Source organism: Phalaenopsis equestris, unplaced genomic scaffold (genome assembly GCF_001263595.1).
Source record: "Phalaenopsis equestris unplaced genomic scaffold, ASM126359v1 Scaffold000805, whole genome shotgun sequence".
Classification (NCBI taxonomy): Eukaryota; Viridiplantae; Streptophyta; class Magnoliopsida; order Asparagales; family Orchidaceae; genus Phalaenopsis; species Phalaenopsis equestris.
Window position 1 is genome coordinate 717587 of NW_018165245.1, and position 17201 is coordinate 734787.

Below are 17201 nucleotides of genomic sequence, written 5' to 3' on the forward strand. Positions count from 1 at the left end.
TTAGTTAAGTCATCTTTTAAGGTCTTAGAATCATTACAAAATCATTATATATTCAAAATACTACCAAGATTTTCTAAATCAAACACAATAACATAACATTCAAAATAAACATACCAATAACTATGGGTTGCCCGACGTAACCACTGCTTATTCTGGTTTACCCAATAGCATAAGATTACTCAATTTAAGTTGATCCCCTAAAAAGTAGGGTTTCTGTCTGTGACCATTCACTTTGAATATTTTATTAGTTTTAGAATCTTTGATATCCACAGCTCCATAGGAATAAACTTTCATCACAACAAATGGGCCCTTCCACCTGGACTTAAGTTTGCCTGGAAATATTCTTAACCTTGCATTGTATAGCAAAACTTGTTGCCTTGGCTGAAACCTCTTATTAAGAATCCTCCGATCATGGCACATCTTCATCTTTCGTTGTAAATCTTAGCACTTTCATAAGATTCATTCCTTATCTCTTCAAGCTCATTTAAATGCAATAGTCTTTTCTCACCAGCATCCTTTAAATTGTAACTATATTATTTAATAGCCCAATATGTTTTATGCTAAAGTTCAACAAGTAAATGATAAGCTTTCCCAAATATTAGCCTATATGGGGATATTCCTATAAGAGTTCTATATGCAGTCATATAAGCCCACAAAGCATAGTCAAGTTTAACTAACCAATCCATTTTAGTTGGATTCATAGATTTTTCCAATATTCTTTTAATTTCACAATTGGATAATTCAACCAAACCACTTGTATGAGGATGATAAACAATAGCAATTCAATGGTTGACATGATATTTCTTTAATAAATTTGCCAGCATTGTATTTCTGAAATGACTTCCCCCATCAGTTATGATCACTCTCAGCATCCCAAATCTACAAAATATATAAATCTACAAAATATATTTGAAAATATATTTGTTTTTAAAAACTTTGTAACACTTTAAGCATCACATCGAGGTAAAGCAATAGCTTCTATCCATTTGGATACATTGTCTATTGTTAACAATATATATAAATTTTTAAAAGATAGTATAAATTATCCCATGAAATTTAATCTCCAAGCATCAAATATCTCAACTTCTAACACATAATTGAGGGGCATCTCCTTTCTTCTATAAATATTGCCTACTCCTTTACATCGATCACAAGTTTTGATATAATTATTAACATCTCTAAAGATTGTAGACTAATAAAATCCAGTTTGCAAATTTTTGTATGTTGTTTTATCAACACCAAAACGTCTCCTAAAATCAAAATTATGACATTTTTAGATAATTTTATTATTTTGGGGATTTTAGTCTATCACTCTAGAATATCCAATTCTTCGCTCAGTAATATATATTTACCTATTTATTTGCACTCGATTCCATGAATGAAACACTCCTTCATGGAATCGAATGTGATTCTCACTTTGTTGTGAAACTCATACTCCATTTCTCGGATAGTATGTTTCACAACAAATGTTAACATTTCAATTGGCCAAATTGAAAAGTAAATTAAGAATGGAGTGAAAAAATCATCACAATTTATTTTATATTTTAAAATTAGCACATCCATTTTATCTCTTCATTTCACCATATCTCAAAGTAGGGAGAAAGACAAAGAAAGCGATTTGGATCTCATGAAAAAGATACAACAAAATACAAATTTCATAAGTAAAAGAAAGTTTATACAAAAATAATTAATAAACATCACTTATCTTTAACTCTTCCTCAAAGTAAATCCCTTATAGTTCCTCTTGGACTCTTTCTCTCTTTACAAGACTCTTAATCCTCACTTCGAAGATGTAGGGAAGAAGAAATCTCTCACTTCTCTCCTTCTCCAAAACTCTTAGAGAAGAATTCACACTCAAACTCAACACAAAAAATCAAAACCTCGCCACACTACACAATACACACAATGGAACACTAAAGAAAACTCAATGACACACTAGCGGACTCTTTTTGTAATCAATTTCTACTCTAAAAAGAGCATAATGTCAATTTTCCAAGAGGTGTATCAAATAAATCTTCAAAAAGTATCCAAATTTGTTGATTCTTCCAGAATTATGCTTTACACCGACTTCAGCGCCGTCGGTGCCCACGATGGCTTCGTCAGTGTCCATGCTCGCACCATCGGCGCTGAGTATTTATCTCCAAAATGCCATTTTGACTTCAAATTCCATCTTTTTTACTTCCTTTTTGCTTCAAGTGCTAAAAATCATCAACCTGCAATAAATCATGAAAAATACCTTCCTTTAAAGCGCAATATCACAAAAAATGAGTATTAAATATAGGTCTAAAAATGTATATATTTTTGGTGCATCAAAGCTCTTACCTCAAGAAGATAAAATCTAACAAATTTTGCTTGAAAACACCAAGAAATCTTCACTTAAGATGATCCCCTAGCTCCTAAACTCGCAAAAACCAAAGGTTGTAGATGAAGTTGGGGGAAAGAATGGTGCTTTCAGCCTAAAATTTCACTTTAAACCGTTCACGAATCGGTTTACATGAACCAGCACTTAAGTGTGAATGGTTTCGTTCTTAGGCATTAATCTCTCGGGTTAGCCAATGCTTAAGCATGGGGTCTTGGCACTTAGACTCCAGTGAACAAATTTTGATATTTTTTAGTTTTAAGTAAAATGCACTTCTAGCCTAAGTCAACCACTCCTAAATGATCTTTCAAATCTTTAATAACTATTTTTTCCCTTTCAAATCTTCCCTTTTAACTCTCCTCTTTCTCAAAATTCACCAATCTTAACTAATTCAATTCAACACAAAATAACACAAAATTTCACACAAACAAACACTTATATTAATTTACAAATAATTAAAATATTTTTAATACATAATTTCTCAATCCAAAGAGGATTGAATGAGATAGTTCCTAAACACAAACACTAAAAAAATATAACATTAAAAACACACAAAACAAACTTAACACTAACAAACAAATACTTAACAAAAATAAACATTAAACAAAGAACGTAATTCCACTCTCCTTCTAATGGAACGAAACCTGGCCTATCATTAGTCTCTCCTTGGGCATTTGGAATATATATCTGATAGAACGAACGGTGGTGAAGAACTCTGGTTGAGTCTTCTTCAATCCATTTGCTTTTCAAATACTTAGCCTTGTCCGCTTCTTCAACAAAAATGGTATGACTAAATTGCATCTTAAGCTATCATCCCATATGCTCCAGATGTGCATTAACTTCCATCACTTTCACTTCGATTGAAGCTATGTCAGCTTCAATTTTAGTGATTTTCTTCGTTATCCCTTCAATACTAACGGCTAGAAAATTGATGTATAACTCTTGCACACTCTAACTAATGAACTTCTTCTACATAGCTTCCTCCTTCTTCTTCAAATCACTCTCCCAAGAGACATTATTCCAAGAATACTCACTCTTCACTTAGAATTTAGGGTTAACTTTGATGTGTGGTGAGACTTCTCCTCATACCCTACTATTTATAGGCTCTAGATCACGTCTATAACCACTAGACACATTATCAGGCCACTAACCCATGTTTAAACCTATTAAACCATGTTTAAAACTTCTAAAAACATAATTTAGCCTGTTTAGTAAACTGCCACGCTTAAGCACCAAATGTTGGTGCTTAAGCGTTAGTGCTTAATTTAGCACATGTCATGTTAACGTCCAAAAACTCATTCTAACATGTCTAAGTTATCTCTTAAGGTCTTAGAATCATTACTAAATCATTATAGATTCAAAATACTATTAAAATTTTCTAAATGAAATACAACAACATAACATTCAAAACAAACACACAGATAACTATGGGTTGTCTCCCACAAAGTGCTTGGTTTAAAGTCTTCAGCCCGATGTAACCATTTCTTATTATGGTTGACCCAACAACATAAGATCATTAAATTTAAACTGATACCCTAAAAATTAGGGCTTTAGTCTGTGACCATTCATACTTTAAACACTTTATCAGTTTTAGGATCTTTGATATCCACAGCTCCATAGGGATAAACTTTTATCACAATAAATGGGCCCATCCACCGAGATTTAATTTTGCCTGGAAATAATCTTAACCTTGCATTATATAGCAAAATGTGTTGCCTTGACTCAAAATTTTTAATAAGAATCCTCTGATCATGCCACATCTTCATCTTTTATTTATAAATCTTAGCACTCTCATAAGATTCATTCCTTATCTATTCAAGCTCATTTATTTGCAATAGTCATTTCTCACTAGCATCTTTTAAATTGTAATTAAATTCCATAATAGCCTAGTATGCTTTATGCTCAAGTTCAACTTATAAATGACAAGCTTTCTCAAATATTAGCCTATATGGGGACATTTCTATAGGAGTTCTATATGTATTCTTATAACCCCACAAAGCATAGTCAAGTTTGACTGACCAATCCATTTTGGTTAGATTCATAGATTTTTCCAATATTCTTTTAATTTCACAATTGGATAATTCAGCCAAAACACTTGTCCGAGGATGATAAGCAGTAGCAATTTGATGGTTGATATAATATTTATTTAATAATTTTTCCATCATTATATTTTTGAAATGACTTCCCTCGTCATTTATGATCACTCTTGGCATCCCAAATCTATAAAATATGTTCGTTCTTAAAAACTTTGCAACACTTTGAGCATCACATTGAGGTAAAGCAACAGCTTCTATTCGTTTGGATAAATAGTCTACTGCTGAAAATATATATAAATTTATGAAAGATGGTATAAATGGTCCCATGAAATCAAATCCCCAAAAGTCAAATTTCTCAACTTCTAACACATAATTGAGGGGCATCTCATTACTTCTAGAAAATTGCCTACTCGTTGACATTGATCTCATGTTTTGATATAAGTGTTAACATCTCTAAAGATAGTAGGACAATAAAATCAAGATTTCAAAACTTTGTGTTGTTTTATCAACACCAAAATGTCCTCTAAAATCAGAATTATGATATTTTTGGATTATTTCGTAAGTTTCTTCTAAAGGCACACATCTTTGAATAATAAAATCCTTTTCTTGTTTATATAAAAATGGGTCATCCCAAAAATAAGTCTTAGCTTCAAATAAAAATTTTCTCTTCTATTGATATGTCATTCCATAGGGTATAATATCACTAACAATAAAGTTCACACTGTCAGCATACAACGGAACACGCCACTCATTAACACTAAACAATTCTTCATCTAAAAATGTTCATTAATTTCTTTTTCAAAATTGAGTGGTTTTTCCAATTTAAGTCTGGACAGATGATTAGCAATTTGATTCTCAGCTTCCTTCATATCTACTATCTTAAAGTCAAATTCTTTCAAAAGAAGAATCCATCTTATCAGTCTTGGTATCAGTCTTGGTATTGTATCCTTCTTTTTTATTAAATAATTAAAAGCATAATGATCAGTATGCACAACACATTTAGTTCTAATTAAGTATGATCTGAATTTATCAAAAATATGTACTACTGCTAATAAATCTTTCTCAATTGTGGTAAACTAATTTGAGCTCCATTAAGAGTTCTACTAGCATAGTATATTACTTTGAAAATCTTATCATGCTTTTGTCCTAAAATAGCTCTAATAGCATAATCACTTGCATCACACATTAGTTCAAAAGGGTTTTCCCAATCTGGTGAAACAATAATTAGTTCAATGACTAATTTTTCTTTTAATAACTCAAAAGCTTTTAGGCACTCCTTATAAAAATTAAAAATTACATCTTTTTCAAGCAAATGGCATAGAGGCTCAGTAATTTTTGAAAAGTCTTTAATATACCACCTTTAGAATCTAGCATGTCCTGAAAAAACTCATAATTTCTCTCACATTTGTTGGGGAAGGTAAATTAGCAATCATTTGAATTTCTGCAAGGTCTACTTCGATACCATTTTCTGAAATTTGATGTCCTAAAATAATTCCTCCTGCTACCATAAATTCACATTTTTCCCAGTCAAGGACTAAATTTGTTTCTTCACAGCGCTTAAGAACTTTTGATAAATGTTTCAAACATGATTCACATGAAGTTCCAAACCCTAAAAAATAATCCAAAAAAACTCATAAATTCTCTCACACTTGTTGGGTAGATAAATTAGCGATCATTTAAATTTCTGCAAGGTCTGCTTCCATACCATTTTTTGAAATTTGATGTCCAAAAATAATTCCTCCTACTACCATAAATTTACATTTTTCTCAGTCAAGGACTAAACTTGTTTCTTCACAGTGCTTAAGAACTTTTGATAAATGTTCCAAACATGATTCACATTTTTACCATTTTTCAATTAAATAACAGAAAATAGCCATCATACACTTTGAAATGTAGCAGGGGCATTACATAAACCAAAATGTATTCTTTTAAAAGCAAATGTACCATAAGGAATGGTAAAATTTGTTTTCTCTTGATCTTCAGAAGCTATTTGTATTTTGTGATAATCAGTATATCCATCCATAAAACAAAACTATTTATGCCCAGCTAGTCTATCCAACATTTGATATAGAAAGGGTAGTAGAAAATGATTTTTCCTAGTAGTGAGATTTAATTTTCTATAATCAATGCATATCTACCACCCTGTTACTTATGTTGTTTGTATTGAGTCATTATGTTCATTCATAGTCACAGTCACTCCTCCTTTCTTAGGAATGCAATGAATCAGACTAACACATGCACTATCTGAAATAGGGTAGATAATTCTAGCATCTAACAACTTTAAAATCTCTTGCTTAACAACCTCTTTCATAATAATATTTAATCTCCTTTGAGGATCAGCCTTAGGATTGCAGTTCTCTTTCATATGAATCTATGCATACAAATTGAAGGATTGATTCCTTTTATATCAACAATTCTCCATCTAAAGACTTTCTTATAACTCTTCAAGGTTTTAATTTAACTCATTTCTTCTTCTGCAATTAATTTTGAAGAAATTATAACAAGTAATATTGAGAAATCATCTAAAAAGACATACTTTAAATGTTTAAGAAGTAACTTCAACTCAAGTTTAGGAGGTTTTTCAATTGATGAACGAAAAGATTTATCTTTTTCTGTCGTGTACAAAACTTCAAAACTTTCTCGAACATAATTTGAATATTCCTTGTAAAAATCTTTAAATTGATCTAATTCCTCTTCTTGCTTGTGTTCCAACTCTTTCATTTCAGATTTCTCTTCATAAGTTGTTTTGAAATGGCATTCACGAAGATATCTTATTACGAGCTTTTAACATCCATTCTATAACATTCAACATCTTTACCTTTTGCAGTGTATTTCATTGATTTGGAAATATTAAACGTAACTATCTGATCATTGATGTGCATAGTTAATTCCCCTTTCTACACATCTATCATTGCTCTTCCTGTAGTTAGGAAGGGTCTCCCCAAAATGATAGGTATCTCCTTATCTTTCTCCATATCTAACACAATGAAATCGACAGGAAAGATAAATTGATCCACTTTCACTAAAATATCTTCTATAACTCCTTTAGAATATGTTATTGAACGATCTGCTAACTGCAGAGTTACAGTAGTAGGGGATATATCTCCTAATCTCAATCTTTTAAATATTGATAATAGCATAAGATTAATGCTTGCACCTAAATAACATAAAGCTTTCTCATAAAATGTGTCTTCTATTGCACATAGAATTTTGAAGCTACTATGATCTTTATGCTCTTCAAGAAGGTTTTTTTTGTATTATAGCATTGCACTCCTCAATAAGAGCAACATTCTTGTTATCTTTGAATTTCCTTTTTCTGTAAAGAATATCCTTCATAAACATCACATAACTTAATATTTGTTCTAAGGCTTCAGTAAATGGAATGTTAATTGTAATCTTCTTAAAATTTTCCATAAATTTTGAAAATTGTTTATTTAGCTTTCGTTGACGAAGCCTATAAGGAAATGGAGGTGGTGGTTTTTCCAAGTCAGCTTTAAATGGAGAAATAGGTCTCTCTAAACCATTCAGAGCATTCTCTTTAGACTCTTCAATTTCGTTTCTCTCTACTTCAGTCTCTTTTTGAACTCAACCTTCCAATTCTCTTCCGCTTCAAAGTTGAATGGTTTTACTTTCCTTTTATTCTAGTCTTTTGGATTACTTCAGTATTACTAGGATGTGTTCCTTGAGATTTATTACTTAATGAATTTGTTATTTCTTCTAATTGATTCTCAATATTTCTAATTGTAGCTCATTGACTTTATAACTGATTTCCCATTTGTAACACCACTTCTTCTATAGATAACTTTTTCTCCTTGAATTATGGATTACTATTAAAACCTGGAGGATAAGTAAGTCTATAATTATTATTCCCTTGGTTGTTCTAGTTTCCCAATGAACCTTACTTGGTTGTTCGCTGATTATTATCACCCGAAGTATTATTCCAGTTAAAGTTGGGATGGTTCTTCTAACCTAGGTTATAATAGTTTAAATATGCGTTATTCTGCTTGTTATTTATGACATTCAAAGTTTCTATTGATTCTTGAGAATCTGCTATTTAGCTTAATGAATTCTATTCAATCATTGCAATTGGTTGAGAAAAATTAATTCCAAGCTGGTCTAACTTGTAGTAACTTGATTTGCTAACATTGTAAAAGCATCAGATTCATGAATATTGGCTACTTTCTTAGGATTTATCCTTTCATAAGGCCATTAAAAATTATTAGTAAAGCAAAATTTTCTAAATCAATACCTTATCAATTGTATGGTTGGCGTTGTCCATTATCCTCTGCAATAATTTTTTATGATGGAAAATATTTAGCAAGGAATTTTGTGCTAAATCACCCAAAGTTATGATAGATCCAGGTGCTAACTAATGTCACCATATCTTAGTCTTATCCCTCAATGAGAAAGGAAAATGTCCAAGTCTTATAACATCATTTTATACACTATCATAAATAAATGTAGTACATAATTCTAGAAATTAGCAAGATGTAAATTTAGATCTTCGGTTGGTGCTCCCCCAAATGAATTATTTGATACTTTGGATAATAGCGGGTTTAAGTTCAAATGAATTAGCCACTACATTGGGTTTTTGAATACTAAATGAAGTTCATCCACCGTAGGGTTTGCATAATCTCTTAAAGGTCTAAATTCTTGATTAATTTCAACATTTTGATTATTTTGATTTGTCATTTCTTGAAATTTTTTATTTTTTTCAGTAATTTTTAATTTTTTAGCTTTTTGAATATTTTTTTCTAATTCAAAATTATATGGTACTAATTAGGGCACAAGTCTTGTAGAACTCTAGAGATGCTGAACTACGCATACATTACTATGGAACACATAAAATAAAAACACACAAATGAGTACTTTATATAAAAACAACACTACAATATTCCTATAATAAATCTAAGGGTTTAAATAAGACTTTATAAAAATAGAAATTTGCTTTCTAAAAATTTCTTTAAAAATTTTGTTATTTTTTCCTGCAACAGCTCTAAAAAATTGATCCCGACTCTTTATAAATATGTTAATGCGATGTATGCAATTATATTCTTAATTTTTCCTTAATCATAATTCTTACTTTACAACAGTGCCAAAAACTTGATCACCAGCAATAGCTAGGCAAAAACTTGACTTCGAAGCAAATAAGAATACAATTATTATATTTGAATATGGGATACTACGCAAGTAACGTATAATATCAAGTAATATAGGACTTTTTTATTAAGCGCCGAATATCAAACCCACAGAAAAAATTACAATATGCAACTATAAAAAAACAAGAAATTAGATAACAAATTCTACTTAGCAAAATATTCTTACTTAAATTATAGATACAATAATAGGAATGAAAGTTTGATTCTTTTTTGTAATTTTCGGTAATTGAAAATAAAGTAAATAACTAATTCACTTAACTAGAAATTTGTAAGAATAAGGCAAATTAAGTAAAATATCTTTTTCCTTATTATAAATCAATAACAAGTATAGAAATTATGTTGTAGAAGTATTCAAATTGTGTTGAGCCAAATAGAAGCAATAATATTCTTTACCCTTATTAGAGATGCTATAAAGAACATTGGTTAATTTATAGTTTCAATAATCTTGAAGACGAGTTATGTAAGGAAGATACTAGCTCTCACTCTAGTGTTCCCTCTTCTCCCTCCACCTGGGGGCTAACATCTTGTATCAAAACCTAAAACTATAAATCAAATTGGGGGCTTTAGCTTGTCACTCTAAAGTTCTCTAATTCTACACCATTCAAAGTTTATTTTTCTATTTATTTGTACTCAATCATATGAAATACATTCTCGTCTATACAATTTCATGTGATTTTTACCATATGCTGACTAAGATAATACCATCTTAGATTTTACATGTTCTCACAACTGGTATTAACATCTTAATTGGCTAAATCAAGAAGTAAATGAAGTACAATGTTTAAAATTATCACAACTTCTTCCAACATTAAAGACTAATACTTCACATAACTTCCATCTAATACTTAATTACTTATCATTTTAAGGAAAAAGATAAAAAAAACTACTCAGAATCCATGGAGAAAACTCAATCACACTTGAGTTTGAAAGTAGAAATCATGCAAACAAACAAGAAGTCTAAATTAAAACCAAATGTAGTAACAAAGATAAAAACTTATCTCAAATCCTCTCCACCAAAGTCTTGAAGTTCCTTTGAATCTCTTCTTTTGCTTACAATAAAAATTACAACTTAAAATAAAAAAAAAAGTTGCGGCGGCGACGGCTATGGGCAGCGGCGGTGGCGTTTGGTGATTGAAATGGGGGTTGATGCCCTCCATGGAAGGATGGATTTCTTTGCTCTAGTTTAGGTCTTCTTTTATAATTTTCCAAATGGTGCCTTGGTGTCTTTTAAAAACTAGTCCATATTCAATGAATTTTCTAGAAGTTGTCTCATTTCAAAAGTCAATTGAATGAATTTTCGTGTCCATTAACTAATTCCCACGTTATCACCAAGAGTTGTTTCAAACGCCTCTTCAAAAATTTGTCCAAATTCATTGAATCATTAAACATCTACTTCTGGTGCATAAGCGCGAGGTACTAGGCGCTTAGGCGCGGCTCTATCTGTTTCACTGGCGTGTAAGTGTCAGTATTTGGCGTTTAGGCACCTCAGTTCAATTTCTCACGTTCTTCATTTTTGCTGCAAATTTGATCATTTTTCACTCTTATCATTTTTCGTTCATTTGATTGCACTTGAAAGAAAATAACACAAATATTTTTCATAAAAGTAAAATATCTCAAAAATAGGTATAAAAATGTGTACATAAAGACAATATTTTTTAGGTGTATCAATAACCACATCAGTCAAAGACTTACTTTTTAAGGTTTAGGTATTGGATATGATTCAAGTGATTGAATATACCACATCTTTCTTACATCTCCTTAACTGTGATTTTTTCATATGTTTCAACCATTATTATTATTTTTTTAAAATTGAATATCTTATAAATGTTTGAAGAGACAAACATGACATTTTTTTTGAATTTTGATTGTTATTAGCATTTAAATATAATGGTAATGCTTCAACTAATTTTGCTAGCATTTGTCTAAGTTTATAACCTTATCTTTAGAACAAAGAAAAAAAATGATGAAACTATCATGCTTCAAATTTTTATTTAGAATCATGATCAAATCATTCAAAATTAAAGTATCTTAAGTTAGAATGCTGCAATTTAGATTGATAAAAATATTTGTATTATCATGATTACATTATTTAAGTTATATTAAGTTTATTATTTATTAAATCATTTGATTCAACTCTAGGATAAAAAATTTGAGCCTCTATAGTTTGAAGTTTAAAGTCTTCGTATTAAATGTCTAATTGAATTTTCAAAGTCATGATTAGTCCAAAGTTTCACTCAAAATGAAAGAACAATGTTGCTTGCAAAATAATGATATAGCTTGGAAGAGAGTTTAGTACTTTTCAAATAATGTGAAATGAAACTTCATATTATTTCTTCAAATAAAAATTAAAAGATTATATTTTTGATGTAAAATATAATTTTTATTTTTTGGAAGTAGTATTTTAAAAAATGTAATAAATTTTTATTTTAATTTATCGGAATTTGGGTAATTTTTTTCGCTCCTCTGTCCGGTTTGAGGCGTTCAACAAGAATATGGTGCCGCACGAACCCTATTCCATGGCCCAATCCCAAAATCCAAACCCAATCCTATCGAAAAATGGCCATATCAACAAACCGCAAGCTAGATCTCGGCCGCAATGAGTGGCCCTGTCAACATTACTCCTCCTCCTACGGCCAGCCATACCCTCCGCGTCGCCGCTGCCACTGCCGCCGCAGGAGACGCCGATCAAGCTGCGCGCATCCTCCTTGCCCGCCATCGTGCTCGCCCCTCACCCCCCGATGCCTTCTCCGTCAACACCATTCTCAAAATCCTCTCTTTCTCCCCTTCACCCCGCCGCAGCATCCCTTTCTTCTTCCGCATGCTTGTCGCCGGCTTCTCTCCGAACTCGTTCACCTTCCCTTGCATTGCCGCTGCGGCCGCCCGCTCTCCGGATCTCACTGACGGTGAAATCTCCCACGCCCAAGCCCTAAAGCGTGGCGCCACCACTGCTTCCGTCCATGCGGGCAACGCTTTCATCACCATGTATGCTGCATGTGGCCTTGCTTGCAGTGCCCGTGCTCTGTTTGATGAAATGCCGCAGAGGGATACCATCTCCTGGAATGCAATGGTTGATGGCTACGTTAAGGTGGGTGACCTCGCAAGCGCTCGTGAACTGTTCGAGATAATGCCTGAAAGAAATGTTGTGTCTTGGAATGCTATGATTAATGGGTACTTGAAAGGAAGGCGGCCGCAGTTTGGGCTGAAACTTTTTAGAGAGATGATGCTTAGTGGATTTACAGCGAGCATTACGACTTTGGTGACCATGGTGACGGCTTGTGGGCGTTTGGGTGCGATCAAGGATGGAAGGTCGGTCCACGGGCAACACATTAGGAAATTTTCTGATCAAAATTTAGTTTTTGGGACAGCGTTGGTGGACATGTACTGTAGGTGTGGGAAGGTGGAAATTGCAAAGAGAGTGTTTGATGTGATCAGTGAGAGGAATTTGGTTTGTTGGAATGCAATGATTCGGGGGCATTGTATTCATGGTTCTCCAAAAGATGGCATCGCATTGTTCCTAGAATTTGTTTCAGGTGATGATTATTTATGTTTGTTGCTTGCTTGATTCATTCATATTGGAGCTGCTTGATTTTTAAATTTGTTTCTGAGCAAACGTTATTTTCTTATCACCTCTGGCTGATTGCTAAATCAGTTCGGAAGATCATGATTGGAATAAACAATGTTGTCTGCTTTGGTAGTGCTCGGTCCTGTGATTTTCTCCGCATTTATTCACTCCAGTGGCTAGCATCTCCTACCTGTTTGGATGACTATTTATATACAAATTTAGATTTTTATTTTTTAGCACCTATCTTAAAATTTTGAATATATTAAAGAAGATTGAAATGGAAAATTAGATACATGCCTCACAATTTTTTTCTATGTACATATATCTGTAACCTCAAGTTTGATATTTACTTTAAAACACTCTGATGTCATAAACTTTTTGCATGAAAATATATACTTCACTTTTAAAAGTTAGTGATAGTGATGAGGTTTTAAAGTTTTGCGTGTCATGCATGTAAATATGAAAGTTTAGGTGTTAGATTCAGAAATACATAAGAATTCTGTGCTATGTATGTGAACGCATGTTATTTTGTGAATTTTTTAAAAGGGTGTTTTAAGGAAGACATTTTAAGAGGCATAATAAATAAAATAATGAGGCATTTTATATATTAATTGAAAAAGACAAGTGCAGTTAGCTATTAGCTATAAAGAAGATGGATAAATATAAAACTTTTAAGTTCGGATGAGATACTTTTTTTAGATCTGGATGATCATGAAGGATTTTGAAATGCTAAGATTAATCAATACTCTTAATGACTATGAATACTATGATATTATCAAATAATGAAGAAATAATTTATTATTACTATTTAAGAACAAATAATGATGCCTAAAATTAAGATAATTATATAGAAATTTAACTTGGGGATATATACTAAAATCATGAGATCAATAGTAGTTAGGATCCGAAAAAATATTCTGGTTTGGAAACCAATTTGGTTTTATACTTGGAAGATCAAATATAGAAGAATTTTTAAAATGAAACTAATTAACGAAGAGTATATTGAGTATAAAATGATCTTTGTATGATTTCATGGAACATAAGAACAAAATAGCTGAGTACTACAGGAATGTACTTAATGTGCACTAAGGAATAAAAGTTTGACAATTTTTTGGTGAAGTTATACGAATTTATAAGATGTGGAATTAAATAATATTTGAAGTTGTAGACTGATCCAAGAATTTTCATTATTGAATTACATTAATGTTTTGTATTAAATTGATATATTTTTTCATTAGTTATAGAATTGTTTACAAAGAATATTCAAATTGGTCGTTGATAGTGTTCTAATTTGCATATAATTGTTGAAATAAATAATGATGAGAAAATGTTTAGAGGATAGCTAGTATATAATTAGTCGAACAAATAATGAACATATGATGTACAATCTTGGTGGGTGTAATCTAAACAAATATTTTTTAATATTATTAGAATATAAGACGTTGTTTAAGTGTGACTAATTTACATAACTTGGTCCATCATAGTGAAGAATTGGGATATTGATATTTGCATAACTTCTGATCTTATGATTTGGTGTTCTAATAGTAGTTTGGCTATGCATTATGGATTTAATTGCTAAGCACTAAAGATTCGTTAACGTCTAAGTGTAGCAGAAATGATGACATTGTGATTGCTGTGTGATAAAGCAAAAAATGATAAATTGATTATCTACTCATAAAACTAAAAAGGATAAATTAAAGATCTACCGTGTTAGGGGTAAGGTTGACGTTATATTTGTAAAAAATAAGTATAAAATAGGCTTAGGTGGTTAAACCTCTATATCAAAGGTTATAAAATACACATATTACTAGGATAAATAAAATTTGTTTCTGATTATTGAGAAGGAGAAAAGGCAAACTTATGGTGAGTGTGAACAGAGGATATTTTAAAGTATTTAGGAATATACTTAACATCTTAGGCAATACTCAAGATAATTAAGTGGAACATGAGGATTTATAAAGCATACCTCAAATAGTTGAGACAAGGCTAATGATTGTGTGTTCAGTGTACACAACTCTTTTAATTTTTAATCATTCGAGTAAACTCCCTATGTTGATGTATTGGTTCTTATGAATGCAGAAGCCTGAACTTTAAAACAGTTGGTGATGGGAACCTTCTCATAGAATTTCCTATGGACATTGTATTCTCGGTTCATCACTAATTTCACAGTACTTTCTCTTTACTATCTTAATTACATGATGTTTTAAAGAGAAGAAAGATCTCATGTTATATGGATATTTTTGAATCACATATTGCAAGCAGGGAGCTATAGAGTGCTCACTCTTTTGTTTTTTTCTGACTGTTAGGTGAACAATCAACAGGAATCTCTCCTGATGAAGTTACTTTCATAGCAGTTTTGTGTGCTTGTGCCCGTGCGGAGCTTTTGGATGATGGGAAAAAATATTTTAACCAAATGATAAGTATTTATAATCTCAAGCCAACATTCGCTCACTATTGGTGCATGGCGAACATATACCGAAGCCTAGGATTCATTCATGAAGCAGTGCAACTACTAACAAACATTCCAGAAGAAACTGAGTCTTTGATTTGGAGTGGCCTGCTTGGACTCTGCCGATTTCATGGTGATATTGAACTTGGCGAAAGAATTGCAATGAGATTAATGGAATTGGAACCGGCCAATATCTCAGCGTACACATTGCTACAGAACATCTACGTTGCAGCCTATAGATGGGAGGATGCTCGTAAGGTAAAATACCTGGCGAAGGAAAGAAGAGTCAGGTTGAAGCCTGGTCATAGGCTTGTGGATTTGAATGAACTTGTTCATAATTTTAAAGTTGGAGATAGGTTGCAGCCAGAGATAGATAAAATATACATGATGATGGATGATTTGGCCTCAAGAATTAAGTCAGCCGGTAGTGAGCTAGATTGTATTAAAAGTGGCCAGCATTAGAATGTCATGATGGCAAGCTGAATCGTTTTTTCTTCACCTGCTGGCCTCAGAGTTTTCACTGTGCTGAAGTTTAATTGGCGAGGAAGGTCAGATGGAAGTACTTTTCTTCAAGTCCTACATTGCTCTGAAAAAAGAAATCATTACATAATTATCATGGATCACAAGTTCTGATTGTAATCATAATCAGAGGTTGCATGAATCTCAAAGCGCTTCAAAGAAACTGCAGAATACAATTAATCCAAAACTAATTGTGCAGTTCCATAAGATTGAGCTGAGCTTGATTTCAGGCCTGTTCATGCCGGTGGCTGTGTTTGAGCTTGGGTTGGTTCTCTGCCATCACGTTTAGCATCTTAACATTTTTAAACGGCCATAAAGATCAGCTGGTGTAACCAACAATTCCTTTTTGTTCTGGCATTGTTAGTTTTACTCAGGGCCTTCTTCTGGCTAAAATATTTCTGCTGGCTGGGGTTAAGGGAAATAAAATGCTCAACGGAGGCTATGGCCTTAAGAGAGATGGAGCTAACGTCACCATGAATTTTGAGCTTGGCTGGTGGAAACTGCCCTACAGCTTCGATTGATTTGGTTTAGGATTTTTTTTTTCATAGGTTATTCGAGAAAAAATTACGGTTCCAACATTTTCCTAAGTGGTACACTTTTTTTAATCCTAATAAAATGTTATTTTTATAGTATATTGATTAAAAAAGTTTTTTTCTTCATGTTGCAAATTTAAATGTACATTTTCACATTTAATGCTCTGCTCTTTCAAAAATGAAATGTTCATGTATTTTTCAGATAGGAGAATTCGAACCCAAGTGTCCATATTCTCAAAACTTGAAATCTTCCAATATTTGGGGAAATTTGCCCTTTGCAGATAATGATGATGCTACCAATTTTCTACAGAAAATGAATTAGAGGTTTGGAACAAAGATAGATCAAAGAAGATATCAGAAATATAAATATAAATATAACTTTTTTATAGTGACAGGGAATTCTCGAGAAAAACATGAAATTTGTCAATCTACACAGGCCACGGAAAAAGTATCTATGGATTGTGCACATCGCAACAGCCTCCACAACGTAAGGATCCGAGTTGCAGGTAGGACGTACTGATGAAGGCAAGTTTATTCTTTTTATTGCAATGGTACAAGCAAAGTTGACCAAGTGGACATTTGCG

General features: G+C 32.1%; 1 protein-coding gene across 1 annotated transcript; it reads left to right on the plus strand.

Annotated features, from left to right (window-relative positions):
- Positions 1 to 12008: 12008 nt before the first annotated feature.
- On the plus strand, positions 12009 to 16936 carry LOC110031407 (pentatricopeptide repeat-containing protein At3g51320-like). The gene is made up of 3 exons (XM_020734584.1): positions 12009 to 13084; positions 15423 to 16674; positions 16820 to 16936. The coding sequence occupies exons 1-2, from the start codon at positions 12151 to 12153 to the stop codon at positions 16025 to 16027; spliced, it is 1539 nt and encodes a 512-aa protein (XP_020590243.1). The 5' UTR covers positions 12009 to 12150; the 3' UTR covers positions 16028 to 16674; positions 16820 to 16936.
- The last annotated feature ends 265 nt before the right edge of the window (positions 16937 to 17201 follow it).